Genomic DNA, 16,043 nt, shown 5'->3' on the forward strand with positions numbered 1-16,043 from the left:
AATCGTAAGCAGGAAACATGTGTGACAACTACAAAAATCACACGGACTGGTATGTAATGTTCTGTAAGTGATATTTATATGAATTTATGAGGACATTACTGTTTCACTTGAACAAGAAAGTAGAATATACTGACTAATTTAACTACAAAAACAAACTTAAGTCTTCCATGTTTTAACACTGCAACGTACTCCGAGTGTAATGAACTGGGTGTTATTCTATGTAACGACCCGTGTAGCGGTTTTAAAACTACAAATTCATTCATACTAAAGTACACTGTACAGGTTAAAAGAAACGGTAGCATAATGTAAATAGATTGAGATACACTGGATGTGTATTCATCCAAGTTCATTTAAAATTCTCAAAAAAGTAACACACTAACGGAGCGGCGAAGGATAATTTCTGCGCATCGGTGCACTGTCCATCTCGTGCCGATCGCTCTAGTTGTTATGACAACAATTTCCTTATCCGGAAGTGAGCCTATCCGGCCAAAGATGGCGGCGCAGGGACCGATCGCGATAGCTATGCGACTGAGGAACCAGCTGCAGTCCGTCTACAAGCTCGACCCGCTGAGGAACGAGGTTCGCGCCGCACCCTCTAGTCGCAGTCGCGGCCGTGGCGGTCGGCCGGCCGGCCTGGGCTCGCGGGAACCGCGTATAAATAGGAGGGGAAGGGGAAGGGCGCGCGCGGTCCGCTCGAGCCGGAGCAGCGATGGACAGCGGCAGTCTCGCGGTCTGTAATTGCGCAGGCGTGAGCGGAGCGCTTCTGCCTTCCCATGCCTCGCACGGCGCCGAGACCTGCGCAGTGAGCTCTTATGCGTAAATTACTAACTTAACTCTTGTCGTAACCGGAATTAAATCGGCCCGGTTTGAGAGAAATGCGTGTATGTGCGATTCCTCCTTGAAAATAATGGCGCGGTGATTTCCAAGAGATTCTTCTCGGGTAATTATCCAGGTCTGAGGCGGCGCGGCGTGTGCACCTAGCTGTGAGACTGGGGGCCGGGGCCGGAGGGAGATGTGGCCGGCCGGCAGGCGGGATGGCGAGCGCGGCGCTCCTTTCCGTTCTCTCTAAAATTCGACGGCGTCGTCGACTATTCCAATACTCTATATATTTATTATTAAAACCAAACCAAATGGCTAGTGTCGTTGTAATACGTCCATCGTTCCCGCGTATGACATCTCTGACTTGGGGGCACTCCGTCAGTCGACGTCCTTACGAAGATGGACAGTCATTTTTATTTATTTTAAGTTAAGCTGTTTTTATCGTCGGCGCGTGGAGTAGCACGTGCGTCGCAGGAAAACCCGCCTGTTAAGCATCACCCATAAATCGTGACATGTCTGGTCGCTGATTAATAACAGGAAAAGGTCATGCTACTGTTACCGAGATATAGTTTTTAGCGCCTTTTATCTTCACCCGTATGCCAGTAAAATATGCACTTAGAGTGAAAAAGGGTTTAATTCCCACGCCTTATATTCACGATCAACACTATCAGTACGTCCCGGTTTGAGTCAGTGCTGTCCTACTTAACTTTTGAATCCCGATCATTTCATTTATATTCACCTTTTCGTTTCATTTTTGGCGTAACTAAAGGCACAACAAAACATTTAAACTCGCGTTTTAGTGGAAGTGTACACTGTATCACATCTCCAAAAAGAAATGCTTATAACTAAAACCAGAGTAAGAAGGGGGCAAGGAAAGTGGTCTTGACCAACTCCACTGATGTGGATGTTTTCAATTGTTTGAAATGTAAACTTTTGACGTGTAACTTTTTTTTTTAGGAGGAGGTGAAGTTAAAAATAAAAGATCTGAATGAGCACATTGTCTGCTACCTGTGTGCTGGGTACTTCATTGATGCCACAACCATTACAGAGTGTTTACATACGTGTAAGTGAGGCATCGCCGTGTGAAAAATTAAGTATTTTGTGCAATAGCTGACCTTGTTTTAGGTCATGTTTAGACCTTGATTTTATTTGATTTGATTTTTGCATACAGCTTTTACCCCCTCTCCCCCTGTCCTGCAGTTTGTAAGAGCTGTATCGTGAAATACCTGCAGACGAGCAAGTACTGTCCAATGTGCAACATAAAAATCCATGAGACGCAACCCTTGCTGAACCTGAAACTTGACCGAGTGATGCAGGACATTGTGTATAAGCTGGTTCCAGGACTACAGGAAAGTAAGTGTGTCGAACATGTCCTTTTGACACCCTGTGTGATGTTTAATTTACTCTCCATCCTCCCTTGGAAACCTTACTGCACCTGCTTCACTGTTTGGACTAAGAAAGATATTTTGGATCTGGTGCCAATTGATTTTTCCATTTCCATTTTCCATGTCACAGGTGAGGACAAAAGGATAAAGGAGTTCTACCAGTCCCGAGGTCTGGAACGAGTTGTGCAGTCCTCTGTCGATGGTAAGTGTCCTGCTTTGGTCTGCACTGTTTCTTGATTTACGAAATTTTGCAGCAGAAAGGGAAATGGTGTTCCAGTGATTGAAGTAATGTGTTTTTTTTTTTTTGTTTTTTTTTGCCATTTCAGATGCAGAACCTGACATGGCAGGATTGCCCTACACTAGCTTTGACCACTCCAAAGCCCATTTCTACAGATACGATGAGCAGGTCTCTCTCTGCCTGGAAAGACAGAGGTAATGTGCGTTTCACATAACTCAGATTTTGTTTTGGTAATATGGTGCTTTTCGTATTGGTTGTAGCATAAGTGAAATTATAATCACTTCTGTATGCATCAGAAAACAGGCATTATATGAGTTTCCAAACCATATTTTAAGGAAAGCACAGCTTTTGGTACAGTGAATGAGCTGAAAATGCTGTTTCTAAAACACTTATAAATGGGGTCAGATCGTAGTTGCTTTATAACCTTTTGTAATTCAAGCTGTAAGTTTGGTTGTTCTCAGAACATGCACCCAATCTGTTCCTCAATGTGCTGTCTAAGGGTTGAGGATTTGAGTCCCCGAGGTCTAGGAGGCTGTGTAGTTCATGGAGGTCTCAGTCGTAGGAGACAGGTTCAGCGTGAATGGAGGACCCTGAAAGGAGGGCAGAAAGTGCTTCACGTTTGTCTTCGCTTTGTCAGGTTCCACTATTGCCCCAAATGTTAATGGCTGGGATAATTGTGTTTGTTTGAAAAGTTAGTCTTTTGTCAATAGTTGTGAATAATCTTCTACAGTGCTGTGCTTCATTGACCGTGCCATGATTACTTTTCTTAATTACCTTGCACAGCACCAAATAATGGCTAGCAATCGATTGTGGTTGCAGAAAAAAGAATCAGCTTAACTATTGATCCCCCCCAGCCTTCCACGTGTAAACGTGTCTCCTTTATGTGTGATGGGGCTGGGTTGCACCTGCATTGTTAATGGTTGCGGGGGGGGGGGGTCATAAAGAAAAACGCAGCTATTCTTTGACTTTTATTGCACCATGAAATGTGCAGAAACCCCAGTCAAACAGACTGAATTTGTCTTTACATTTAAATTATTGTAATCATCAGTGAATGCTTCTTGAGGTATTGATCGGCCTTGCATTTTTAAAAATTCAATGTCCAAAATAAGAAAAAAATTGTTGCCAAATGAATAGCCACAGTGGCAGTTTTAAAGACTTTCTCTTTTTGCACATTCAAAATGACAGTTACATACTGCAGTCTGATTTGATTAATGGAATACACCAAAAATGCAATACGGTTGGTATTTCTCATTTGTGGTGCAATTGAGTGTCAGGGAACATATTGCCATTTAAAACAACTGATCATTGCCAAAGTTTCATCTGTATTTGGTTGTGCCCAACTGTGCGATAAAATATAGTTTCTTCCCATGTTTCTGCAGTTCGTCGTCATCTACAGGGCGAGATAAAAGCAAGCTGACTCTACGGGTAAGAGCTCCATCCCAGCTCACACAGCCCTGCTCTAAATTGTGTTTTTCTCTATCGATTTGCCTGCTTTCTCATCTTAGTCTTATCAGTCATTCTTGCGAATGTGTGGAAATACGCAAGTGAAGTGTGTACAAAATGATGTCACTCTTTCCAGGCAAGCACCGCCTTAATGTCTCAGAAGTTAAACCTGTCGCAGGCATTGCCGTGGGCGACCAGCCCATCCGCATGTAGTTAACCATAAATATGCGAAATGAAACAATCTTGCAGACTTGTCACAGAGAACCTTTTGTGTTTTCTTTGCAGTAGCATAAACTGTTAACTAAGGTGTTGAGATGTTTATAATAGATTTAGCTGCATGTTCTGCCTGAAGAATGTGGCGTATACCTATATTTTGACTTGGTAATACTTGATGCTTGACTAGTTATTCTGCTGATGTTGGTAATTGTTGAGAAGCAGTGTAGTTCATGCTGTCATTTTCCACCTCCTCAGTAGGTGGCAGCACTGGCTTGAATTTTGCTTTACACTTGTTTCTTTTGTCGGTCATTTGTATCTGCTTGTAAAATGCAGTCTTTGTCATTCAGAGTGACCAAGCATATATATAGTAAAAATGTATGTAGATCGTATTTGGGGTTTGTTGTAATTGGTATAGAATGTAATCAGACGGTCTCCTGGGATTCATCTAAACAAATTGATTATTCAGTGTGCTTTTGAGTTTGCGGTTACTTACATTGCATTATTAATTACTGAGTACTTTGTCTGCAACAGTGATTATGGACATCTATTGATCAATCCAAGCTATTAAAGATTTTAGAAGGAGCAGGTTAATTTTTCACTTGATCGTTATAGATCTGGTTTGCTGAAACTTCCCCTTAAATTTCACGTAGGCTTCTGTTTTCTATTTAAACTCATATTTGAAATTAATTTTTTTTTTTTTGACAGTTGCTCATCAATGATTTTTGTTAGTTCTCCATGTTAATTTTCGTTGTCCCCGTCTGGGGAGTAAGAGGTAGTGAGTGTGAGGATTGCGAAGGACAGGGTGATGTTAGCTGTAGAGGTCTGAGTGATGAAGAGCTTCAGTCTTTCTGCTTAATCAATCAGTTTATAATGTATGATTTCACTATATTGATGTGTTCAGAGTGAAAGCTTTGAATAGCACAATTGCTTGGGACAACCTCTTCTCACAGCACTTTGATTAAATGAAGAAGAAATTACAACCTATCAAATATGTTTGACGGACTCCTGCAGATTGGCTAAATTTGATTATATCTCGGGGGCTGTTTAAAGAACAAGGAGGACTTTACAGTGTTGTTGTCGTCGTTAAATTTCACATCATGTAGTTTTTATGGTGCACTGCTTTCTGTAACGCCAAGCTGCGCTGGGCAGGCTGCACCCATGTGACGACTTGTTGCACTTGCGTTTTCGCAGCAGAAGTTCGTGCGGTGCTCGGCGCGGGCAGAAGTGCGGCACCTGCGGCGGGTGCTGTGTCAGCGGCTCAGCGTGGAGAAGCAGCAGGTCAGTCACTGGTTTGCTGCAGTGATTCATGCCGAGCTGCCAGATTGTCGCACCAGTTGTGCCACACTTGCCTGATTTGTTGCTGGCTGTGATGACTGTGGCACGATGTATCGGCCTCTGTGGTACAATAAGAAGCAAACGGGTGCCTGGAATTTTCTGCTATAGTGTTGTGGGTGGCTTGGAGGGTAGCACTGTTTCCTCTACCTTTGAGTTCTCTCTGTGTGGTGCTTTGCATGTCCCCCCCCCCCCAAATTTCTATGGGTTTCTTTCAGCAGTCCAAAGACATGCAGTTAGGCTAACCGACATCTCTGAATTACCTGTTGTGTGTGTGTGTGTGTGTGCGCGTGCTCACGGCGGCCTGCAATGGGCTGCCATTCTGTGCAGGATCCTAGCCTTGCATCCCATGCTGCCTGTTTAGGTTTCCCTGTGACCCAGACTGAGTTATGACAGTTATAAGATGGGTAGATGTGTAGATCTGATGATGGGTGGGTAGGTGAGTGAGAGCCCAGTATCTTTGGTCAGAATCTTGAAATATATTTATATAATTTTTTTTTATGTGCTCTCTTACCTCTGCAGGTCCAGATGTTGTTCAACAATGAGTCCTTGCCTGATCACATGACCATGAAACAGCTGTGGCTCTTGCACTGGTTTGGCAAGGTACGATGGCCTTCACCAGAGTCTAGGGCATTCCCAATTCCCTGTTAAAAATGGTCTTATTTCACTGCGTATCATTCCTGTTTTTCTATTCACGAATGCTCTGTCACTGCACATACGTATAAACCACAAGTTTGACTTGTCCCAACAGAAATGCATTTTGTGTTGCCAGAATTCTTCCCCCCTCCTTTTTTCATCGCTGTGTAACCTTGTTCAATATTAAAGCCATCATAGCAGATGTGCAATATATATTGGTAATTTTAAGAAAGTTTCACTTTGTAAAAGTGTAAACTCAGGCTTAATTTCTCCTTTTCTCACAGGCTCAACCTCTGGTTCTTCACTACACAATCAAGGACAAGCAGACAAGATAGGATTGGTTCTGTTTTAAACAGCACTGTTGGTTGTACATATTTGTATTTTAGATAATCTATTTTAATTAGGTCTGTATATATGTGTAAATAAATGTACTTAGATTTTGTTTGTATTTTTAAATAAATTTTGTGAAAGTTTAGCTTTTGTTTCTCTTTCATGAGTTAGTAATGTCTTCTTGATGTCCTATGAAAGCCAACCTTACACCTTGGGTTAGCTTTTATTGCCCATGAAACAGTCATTTCTGCACCGCAACAGCCTACAATCAGATGTTATTTCATTGAAAAACGAGGAAGTGTTTTGTGGTGGCTGATATTTGTTTTCTACTGGGTGAAATATTAGCATCGTATCTGGACCAAAGGGACTGATCACTGGGTTGGTGAACGGTATAGAACAGAAACGGAAAACGGCACCTAGACAATGTTTGCCGTTCCATTGTAAAGCTGACATTTTCTGAAGATACCACAAGGTGGCGCGCTTGGCGCTTCTGATGGAGTTACTGCCTACCTTCGTGTTCCCCGGGTAGAAGTCAAGGCATACTGTAAATAGTTTCTTAAAGAAGAAACTGCGGAAACAGTGTTCAGTTTAAGAAAGTCTTGGTTTTAGGTGGGGAGCGAGCAATCTCTTTAGAGTAACCAATTTTATAGGATGATATTGATTTTAATTAACTTACAAAGACGTGCTGTGATATTACGACGGAGCATGCCGCACATTCCCCCAACTGATAGAGACATTGTATATACTTTTGGTTTATTGTGAAGATGAGGCTGCGTTTAAGAACAGGAGTTAACACGTGGCACATTTTTATATCTTAAATAAAGAAATTCTTACTTTTACCTTAGTATTACAGGACGTATGGTTAATGTTACCGGTATAACTTAATTTAATATTTTTCATTCGAACAGTAGCTGCGATGGAGTACCGTGCATTTATTTACAAAAAAGTTACATTTAGGCTTTCATAACTCATTGTTTATGAAGCACCTGACAGTTGATCAGATGCTTTTCTGAGCTGCGAATTCAGCTACATGTCGGAAAAGGCCGTTTAAAAATAAAATAGTTTGACTAACACGTTATATTGTGTAATACAAATCAACGTTTGTGTTACAGTGTTTCACAAATAAAACTTTTAAACTGTGTGTTAAGCGGCGCGTGACGACATGCATAAAGAGAAGACGCAATGCAAGTAATCAAGACATTTCGAAAACAAAGTGGGATGATTCTAAAGCTAGATAATTAATCACTAGTTAAGCCAAATTAATGCCAACAAGCAGTGATGTCAGGGAAGAAACGATGTAATTAACCATCCAGAAAATTAGGTTTTGGTTCACCATACAGGCGCAGTAACAGGATTTCAGGGAACAGCGAAGGCAGAAATCAGGAAATTCCTACGAGAAACTTTCGAAGCACTTTTATATGTGAAATATGTAATTAATGTCACAAAATGTATTAATAATGCTACCTGGTGGCATTCATTTGGGCTGTTTTTTTCCCTTCCTTGCGTAGATGCTGCGTACTAGAATAAGTGGCGTGACAGCGATATAGTGAAATGCGTTGTTTATCATGTAGGATAATGCTTTCGATGAAATGAACAATTATTTAAACAGGCGGATTTACACAATTTGCATATTATCTGTTTTCGTTTATCTCTATTTCATACTATAAAGCGACACTTTATTTTTCTCTAATTATGTACAATACTGTTACATTTTAAAAGAAAAAATAACGTTGATTTAAATTCTGCATATATATTTCAAAGTTAAGAGAGAATTTGGCCTGTTAAAATATTTAAGGAAACATCGATAAATCGTTATTGCTGTTGTGATTTAAAAAAAATTAAAAACAACGTTTTTGGTGAAACTGGCGTTTTTTGTGTTTTTGAGCCATACCGTTATTTTTAAGAGAAAAATCTAGATTTATAATACACTTCAAAAGAAAAAGTGACAGTGCCGTATATTAAACATTTCAATATAAAATTAATCAACATTTTAATATGAAAGTTACATAGGAAATACAAACCAATTAAAATGAAACTGAGCCTATACTACGTAATGGTTCCAGGTAAGTAACACAAAAAATATTTTCACCAGCACAGTCAAATTATTGTTAAGAACTATTGGCATAGTGCGCGACTTTAAACAGAGGTTTTCATACACGAAATTATATATGGTTTCCGGGTTAAAATTAAGTTTTCATTGTGAAAGAAATTATTATAAATAGTGGCAGCAATAGCGTCCAAAACCATACAGGCACACTGATACAATTCATATTTCATGCAGAATAATAATCGAAGCCAAGTGGTCATTTTTGTATAAAATCATGCGCCGATATGATTATCCGTATGTATTAGTTCAATTCATCAAATAATATTTTTTGTTCGGATATACCTATAGTTCAGACATTTCAAACAAACAATGGGGGATTATTCCATGAAACATTCGATTTTTTGCATAATGATTTTTGTTTACACCGACAATTACATGAAAAAATTGACAATACCAAACGTTTATCACAGAGAGACAAATGCCAAATCAGTTAAATACTGCAGCATAACTCACCCATAACCCACAGCATAAGCGGACCCGCAGGCTCTTGCGTGGATGCAGTGTGTTTTTGCATTAAATGCACGTGCATTTAATAGGCTCGGGTCCGACAAACATGACAACGAATCAAATGAACAAATACACAACAAAATTTTTACTTACTGAGAAATAATGTTTATGGTGAATGCATTGCTTGTGCGTCTAACCGGCTGGCCATTAAATGCTACACGGTTCAACGAAGGCAACAGTAAAAACATTGTATACACATTTAGTATATATTAATCTGTTGCGCGTTCATACAAAAGAGAAATATTCGGGGTATGGTGGAACACTGAAATAATGGCGCCGGAAATCTGCAAGCTGCAGTTTGGATCTTTCAGCATCTTTGAAATGTCCAACTATTTCTAAGTGTGTGATACTCTCAGTTAAGTAATGTTCATAAGGACAGGGCCGACAGAAACCTCATTTCCACAGAAATTTCAATTACTTTTTCACCGACAAAGTATGTGTCGAATCTGAAAAAAATCTGCTGAATTATATGTAACGCAAAGTAAACTTTAAAATAAAAGAGGCCTACATGAAGAATAAGCCTGGTCTCGTTTCTGTGGCGAAAACTCATTTATGGCTAGTTCTTGGATCCGTTTCACAACGCAACAATAAAAAAAACTGCTTGACTTTTCAACCCTTTGGCGATTCCAACCGATTGCGTCAATTGTGTTCAGAGGAGCTCGGTCATTCTCTCCTCCACAAACAGCTTTCCTTGATCTGGTTAAATGTTACTAATGGACCAAAAGATTTGCCAGCAGATTGCAGCCTGGACAACGAGAAGGCAGCAGATAAAGGCAATAGACCTCCCTTTCTACTGGCCTCCTATTGAGATTTATTCATTAGGAACCTCTCGCTAATCAATTGCTATTCATAGGCGTTTTTAACACACAAATTAAAAGAAGCACAGAAGAGGCACAGATGCGTGGTATTATTGCTGCCGGCAGAGGGAAAGTGTTTAAGTACGGAAAGGCGGGTTAAACTAATAAATCACGCCGAGTAGGTTGTGTTAAGAGAAAATTCATAAACCATATGGGATCGGCACGGTCACAGCTTTATTTTACACCAGGCCCGTCCGAACCATATTGTGACAACAACAGTTCTTTAACTGATAGTCGTGAGGGAGAGACATGCTTACTTGCCTCTGAGACTCGAGTCCCACAACGCTAAGATCAAACGTGGCACTGTTGGTAGACTGTAGACTGATCTGTAGACTTACTTGTACGGGCTTTGTAAAAAAAAAAAAAAAAAAACACTTGATACTTTTAACATTTACGAACACAAAAGTGATTCACCTTGAAACAGTTGTATCGACATTTTAGGTTGTATACCCAAGCAGCTTAGACTTCTCTGTCGACTCTTAAAAGATCTTCGCGAAGACATTTCTATAACCCATCAATGCCCGAGACTTAAGTTAGATTTATTAAGCACGACGGTCCTTACCATTTAACGCAGAACGACATACAAGGGCAAATGACAATCAGAAATGCACACCGAGGCTCACAGAACACGTCATGTCAGGAAACGCTAAATATTATAATCCCTTTATTTACAGAGATAATGATTAAATAGAATGTTACAATAAAATTGCCATAATAAGAGGTTCCATTAAACGTTTTATTTAAATTATATACAGAACATACCTATAGATTAGGTGATTGTTTGCAGGTCCACGTCTGAAGTCTGGTTAGTTTTAAAGACTAAAGTGAGATGGGCAGGAAAAAAAACCTACGGGTCTCTTATTTTTAAGGTCAATTAAAATTCCCACAAATTATTTCTGCATGAACAACCCACTGTTTCAGCTACGTATTTAAAGGCAATAACATACTCTTCTCCTAAAATATGCACCCTTTATATGCACACATCTGAGGGAAAAAAACACCAATTTTGAAGAGATGATTTCTTAGCAGCTATAAAAAATGAGTGTGATTTATGGTTTATCAAAAGAGGCAAATTTGCAAGTGTTTCCCTATGAACATAGTAAAAGAAACACAAAACGTACATACACACTTCTGAAATCTTGTACCATGAATCAAAGTAATTTGGTACTTTAGAAAAGTAATTTTCATCATAATTCCCCACGGTATTTGCCGAAGCTTAATACAGAAGCATCTCATTATGTCTTTTTTTTTACAGTCCTTTATATAAATAAAACTTCAACCAAAACGTCCTTCATTTGAACATTAATTCCCAAAGTAGTCCCTGTCCGTGCAGTATTTGGAAAGTGTCCCCTATTATAACACAGGCCTACTTTCAATCGTCCACTTCAATTTCTTCATCTTCCTCTGAAAACTCGTCGGTGGTTTGGTCTCTGGATGAGAAAGGCGACTGCGGAAAGACCCCGTGCCCTTGCGAGGACGGTGATATGCTGGGGGATACGGCTCCAGAGCCGCCTTGGGGGTCATCAGCGTCCTCCATGCTAACCAGCTTCTGGAGAGCCTGCGGTGGGATTTTCTTCAGCGACTCAACGTCTGCTTTCATCTCCTCCAAGTCTCTCTTGAGTTTCGCCCGCCTGTTCTGGAACCAGGTGATGACCTGAGCGTTGGTCAGACCCAGCTGTTGTGCAATCTGGTCTCTGTCCGCGGGGGACAAGTATTTCTGGTACAAGAATCGCTTCTCCAGTTCATAGATCTGATGGTTCGTGAAAGCCGTGCGAGACTTTCTCCTCTTTTTTGAGGCCTGACGTTGGCCGAACGCGTTCAGATGCTCACGACCTTAAAGGAAAACAAACAGGAGCGTTAAACTCCCAGAGGAAGCAGGCGGACATGCTGCAGGCCTTCGAGCACACAGCATACATCTTCAAGCAATCACAGCGGCAAATAATTCAAAACATTGTATATACGCACATTTCCGTATTTTTGCTAACTGTCACGGCAATGCAAAATGGTCCTGTTTAGGCCGATCTTACAGAAACTACACAGAACCACACAACTCGAACGCTAGCTATGAGCTATTAATATTAACATACTATAAATACAGTAATATAACAAGTAACATTGGATGTGTTCGTTTGTAATACCTCATGAATCTAAAAACATTTCCCTGCGTTAAATTTTACAGGAGCATGTTATTCTCCATAATTAAAACCAGCTATAAGTACTGGTTATAATATTTGTTTCTGAAACAGTACTTTACAGTGCTAAAAATACAGCTGATTATGAAAAATTCCATTACAAGAAACTGTCAAATAACAGTTATAAACCGACTCCTATCAGGTTTCATTTAAATTTGATGCAAAAAAAAAAAAAAAAACTACACCAAGATGTCTAGGTCGTTATATACAATATTTACTTCGTTATATGCAAGATTTCTTAAATAATAATGTATTTAACCACTCTGAACATTGATGTTGGTCATTTGTACAGGTACCGTTTTTTGTTTATGTTGATTTTATACTCATAGGCCGAATTTTGTATTTTTTTATATTTATTTTTTTGTAAGGAATTACACCTGGGAGTTTAAATATTAGACGGACATAATGTTGATAAATATTACAGTTATACGCGTATTGTAGACCTGCTGTTTTCATACAGGCCCTCGTGCATTCTTCTTGGCTGTAAGTGCCAGTGGAAAATAACACGCATTCCTGTACAGCAGTCCATACACGTGCATTGCATTTGTTTCATAAGCGACACGGATCGGATATGGGCGATTAACAGAAAATAATTTTTAAAATGAATACCTTCGGCGGCTTGGATAACGCTGACTTCCAGACCTTTGAAAGTTTTGCTTGCTAACTCTTCCAGAGCACACAGCGGGGAAGACGGAGTGTTAATACCGTTTCTGGTGGCACTCGATCCGGTCACTTTCTCTAAAACTCTCGGCGGACAGAGACTGGCAGCCGACTTCTTTATGGACGGTTTGTTCAAAATATCCTCAATGCTAAACGGAGTGAGGGGTTTGTTGGAGTTAGCTGGCGGTGGAAGTTGATCCAAAGCACCTCTTCTCCTCTCCTCGCTGCTAGATTGCAACACTGATCCTGCCTTCATGTCTCTGCTTGAGGTCATCGTACTCCCTCGAAATGTTTATTTCTAATAGCAGTAGATAATATTTCATTCAAAAGGTCATAGAAACTTCCGATTATATATCTGCTCGCGTCTTCGCTTCACCCCCTTGTCGCACGCTCAAAGCTTCTCTGAAGTGAAATGATTTTCGAGAAGAACCATTCTTCAAGCCGGACTTCGGTTTTACAGACAGCAGAATCAGAATTGTATTCCCTTTAAGAAAGCCGTGGGTCTTCTGAGGAACTCCATTAAAATCGCTAAAAAGTATAACGGTGCTGGCCCAGGGCTGATTTGCCACAAAGAAAAAGCGTCTCGCAGAACTAGAAAAGCGAGCGACCGCTAACGACTTATGTTATTGTTGATTGGGCGAAGATCAATTAGAGAAACTCTACACCATTTACTGACCCGGCGCTGGGTCTTAAAGGGCCAGGCCACATTAATTAATTGGACGCAGGAATAGGAGGAGTTTCCCCGGCGTTACCAAATTTAAAAAAGCGAGACACGGCTTGAAAGGTTTATGCATCTGCTGCTCCACTTTCCACTTAAGGGAACCACGTGCTGCCCATGTATATTTCACTGAAAAGGGAGAGTAAAGATTCCTGTTTATAAAACCTACGAGTTACGTCATAACGCGCTGTGAATAGCTTTTGAACAGATGTTAAATAATCTCTTGGCAAACGTGATGAACCAAGAAATAACATTCCGAAATGTTATCACTTTCATTTATTTTATTGTTTTTTTAACCCGCGCTTGTGATATAGGCATTATAAGTATTAAACTGTGTAAGCTATACTGTTTGAGCAAGCGCAGTACGGTCTGAAAAAACCTTGGCAAAATGAAAGGCTTTTACAACAACTGCAATATCACTGTAGTAACAAGAGAAATTATATTTTCTATGTATAGTAAATGTACAAATGATTTAATATTAAAAAAAGATTGACTTTTAATTCACACGACACTGGTCCAGATAACCAATCGTTGCAACAATAAAATAGTATTATATTCACAATATTATTAATGCTACGTCTCACGAATGTTTTTGAAATGAATATACGATTAATCGTGCATACCTACGGAGCGCAGCCCAGTCAAAGGCTGTTTTATGCATCCATCAAGTGTTTCACTGGGCAAGGGCAAGCATTTAAGGCAGAAATATTAATTTTCGCACTATTTATATTGGTTTTTGGGAAGCGTGTCGGCGTTCTTTTGCTTTCTCCATCAATGGATAGAAAAATGGGACGAAGGAACACTCGGACAATCTCGAACAGATGAAAGCACTGTCCGTGGCGGGTTAGTTAAATTTATTAGCTCATCTTCTTTCTAATGCACCATAAAAACAGAGACAACCTGGAAATGATTATGAGAGAAAGGGGAGATTTGTGCGCGGTTTTGAATTACACAGAAGTGAAACGCTATAAAACGTCTTACAAATAACTCGACGATATTTCAGTTTTGCGAAAATAAAACTCTGTTTCAGTTCTTGCCCGAGTAAAAATACAGGTTAAGCGGGGACCCCGAATTAAATTTTCCGCGTCACTTGTCCTTCTGTTAATGGTGGTGTTTAAAACCTGAATTCAAGGTTCAGCATTGAGGTTCGCTCTTGACTGTTAGGTGCTGGAGTGTTTGGAGTCTAGCTGGGCGCAGAGAGCAGGTAGGAACCATCACCCGTTTCATTTTCCGTTCGTAATATTAGTTTGTATCGGCACACCCAAACAATACATTTAAATGAAAGTATGGAATACACAATATATTCACTGCAAACTACAGGTAGTATGCTACTCAGATTCAATGCTTTATTGTCTAGAACACCAATAATATTGTCTAGAACACCATATCATACTTATGAAATAATATCAGCACCATGAACTAAATTTTATATCGTTTTTTCTCTCAACTATCCAAGAAACAAAAACGAACGCGGTATTACATTCCTTTCACCATTTTCACAGTTTGCAAACGACGTGTTTCTTAAATGCTAATATGGAAGACGTGTGTTCAGCTTCACACTGCACGTGCAGACAAAATTGGGACGTAGTTCTTTTTAAAACGTGCAGGCGCGTTGTCTTCAGATGTAAAAGATTTATTGTGTTGTATGTGGAATGTAGCATCAATTAATAAATTTTCACAATTTCAAGTAATTTTAAAGACATCACTTCTGACCCCATAAAACATTGTTCAATTAATACATTTTATAAAAAGGTATATTTACGTGAATTCGAATATTACCCGTCATGGACAGACTGCGTTTTTAATTCATTCGTTTTGTGGCTAAGAATAGAAAGCACAGCTGAAAAGCAGAATGGCCTGCGCGACGATATTACTCCAAGTTATATATTTTTTTCTGACTACATAAATTCCCTGGAACCAAATTTCTCAACATCTGTACAACTGAACCGAATCAAAAAATAATTATTTACACTACAAAACGCTCCGTGGTCTTTCTAGGTCTAAAAGCGCAGAAAGATTCCAAATCAAGGCTGGTCACTTATTTCTGTTGCATGTGTCGCTCTTGTCAGCTAAATGCATTATTTTTGAGTAGTGAATTAGCTCAAGTCTATTGGAATATGGTGCAAAATGTACCGACGTTTGATCTGCTCGTAGATTTAATGATCGATTGAAATGATAGATAACTCTTTTACACGAACTATTAGCGATGAATGGACTCCGCAGAAACGTCACCCGTGCCAAAAACACCATATGGTGACATTCATGTAAGGACAAAACAGGGCCAAATAACACGGGAGTTATTAAAACAGCACGAGATTCTATTACACTGGATGGAGAGTGTCTCCGACAAGGGTGTCATTGAGGAACAACGGCAAGAGCGTGTTATTAAACAAAGGATAATTTATTCAAGAAACACGACTGACACGGTAAATACCCGCTTACGGTAATGCTAAAATCAAGCACTGAGACAGAGAATTGCAGGTTATCGTCAGGGCAAGTCAGGAGATGACGCGATTTAATCAAGAATCAAAAATAGATATTTAAGGTTTTTTAATTAAGTGTAGGCCTATTAACCCAATAGATAGTTATCAAAAACAGATAGA

General features: G+C 39.8%; 2 protein-coding genes across 5 annotated transcripts; one reads left to right on the plus strand and one right to left on the minus strand.

Annotated features, from left to right (window-relative positions):
• Positions 1-452: 452 nt before the first annotated feature.
• Positions 453-6,544, plus strand: pcgf1 (polycomb group ring finger 1). Of its 3 annotated transcripts, none has more exons than XM_023841900.1 (9): positions 453-579; positions 1,777-1,882; positions 2,020-2,172; positions 2,335-2,406; positions 2,531-2,636; positions 3,822-3,867; positions 5,293-5,379; positions 5,956-6,036; positions 6,354-6,544. In XM_023841900.1, the coding sequence occupies exons 1-9, from the start codon at positions 493-495 to the stop codon at positions 6,402-6,404; spliced, it is 789 nt and encodes a 262-aa protein (XP_023697668.1). In that variant the 5' UTR covers positions 453-492; the 3' UTR covers positions 6,405-6,544. The 3 variants fall into 3 exon arrangements, with proteins under 3 accessions (XP_023697668.1, XP_023697669.1, XP_023697670.1); XM_023841901.2 differs by having other exon boundaries at positions 5,296-5,379; XM_023841902.1 differs by lacking the exon at positions 453-579 and adding an exon at positions 669-802.
• Positions 6,545-10,585: 4,041 nt separating this feature from the next.
• On the minus strand, positions 10,586-13,345 carry lbx2 (ladybird homeobox 2). 2 transcript variants are annotated; one of them, XM_023841914.1, is made up of 2 exons: positions 12,768-13,345; positions 10,586-11,703 (listed from the first exon to the last, which is right to left on the minus strand). In XM_023841914.1, exons 1-2 carry the CDS (start codon positions 12,994-12,996, stop codon positions 11,243-11,245), a joined length of 690 nt encoding a protein of 229 aa, XP_023697682.1. In that variant the 5' UTR covers positions 12,997-13,345; the 3' UTR covers positions 10,586-11,242. The 2 variants fall into 2 exon arrangements, with proteins under 2 accessions (XP_023697682.1, XP_023697681.1); XM_023841913.1 differs by having other exon boundaries at positions 12,672-13,345.
• Positions 13,346-16,043: the final 2,698 nt, after the last annotated feature.

The sequence above is a fragment of the Paramormyrops kingsleyae genome, chromosome 12, assembly GCF_048594095.1.
Source record: "Paramormyrops kingsleyae isolate MSU_618 chromosome 12, PKINGS_0.4, whole genome shotgun sequence".
In the NCBI taxonomy this organism is placed as follows: domain Eukaryota; kingdom Metazoa; phylum Chordata; class Actinopteri; order Osteoglossiformes; family Mormyridae; genus Paramormyrops; species Paramormyrops kingsleyae.

What these genes read in the sequence shown, in the direction of transcription:
- pcgf1 (XM_023841902.1), top strand. Translation starts at nt 710, where the DNA reads ATGGACAGCGGCAGTCTCGCGGTCTGTAATTGCGCAGGCGTGAGCGGA. An exon ending in TACAGAGTGTTTACATACGT is followed by an intron (nt 1,883 to 2,019) that starts GTAAGTGAGGCA and finishes CCTGTCCTGCAG; the next exon opens with TTTGTAAGAGCTGTATCGTG. An exon ending in TCTTGCACTGGTTTGGCAAG is followed by an intron (nt 6,037 to 6,353) that starts GTACGATGGCCT and finishes CTTTTCTCACAG; the next exon opens with GCTCAACCTCTGGTTCTTCA.
- lbx2 (XM_023841913.1), bottom strand. Translation starts at nt 12,996, where the DNA reads ATGACCTCAAGCAGAGACATGAAGGCAGGATCAGTGTTGCAATCTAGC. An exon ending in CGTTATCCAAGCCGCCGAAG is followed by an intron (nt 11,704 to 12,671) that starts GTATTCATTTTA and finishes TTTTCCTTTAAG; the next exon opens with GTCGTGAGCATCTGAACGCG.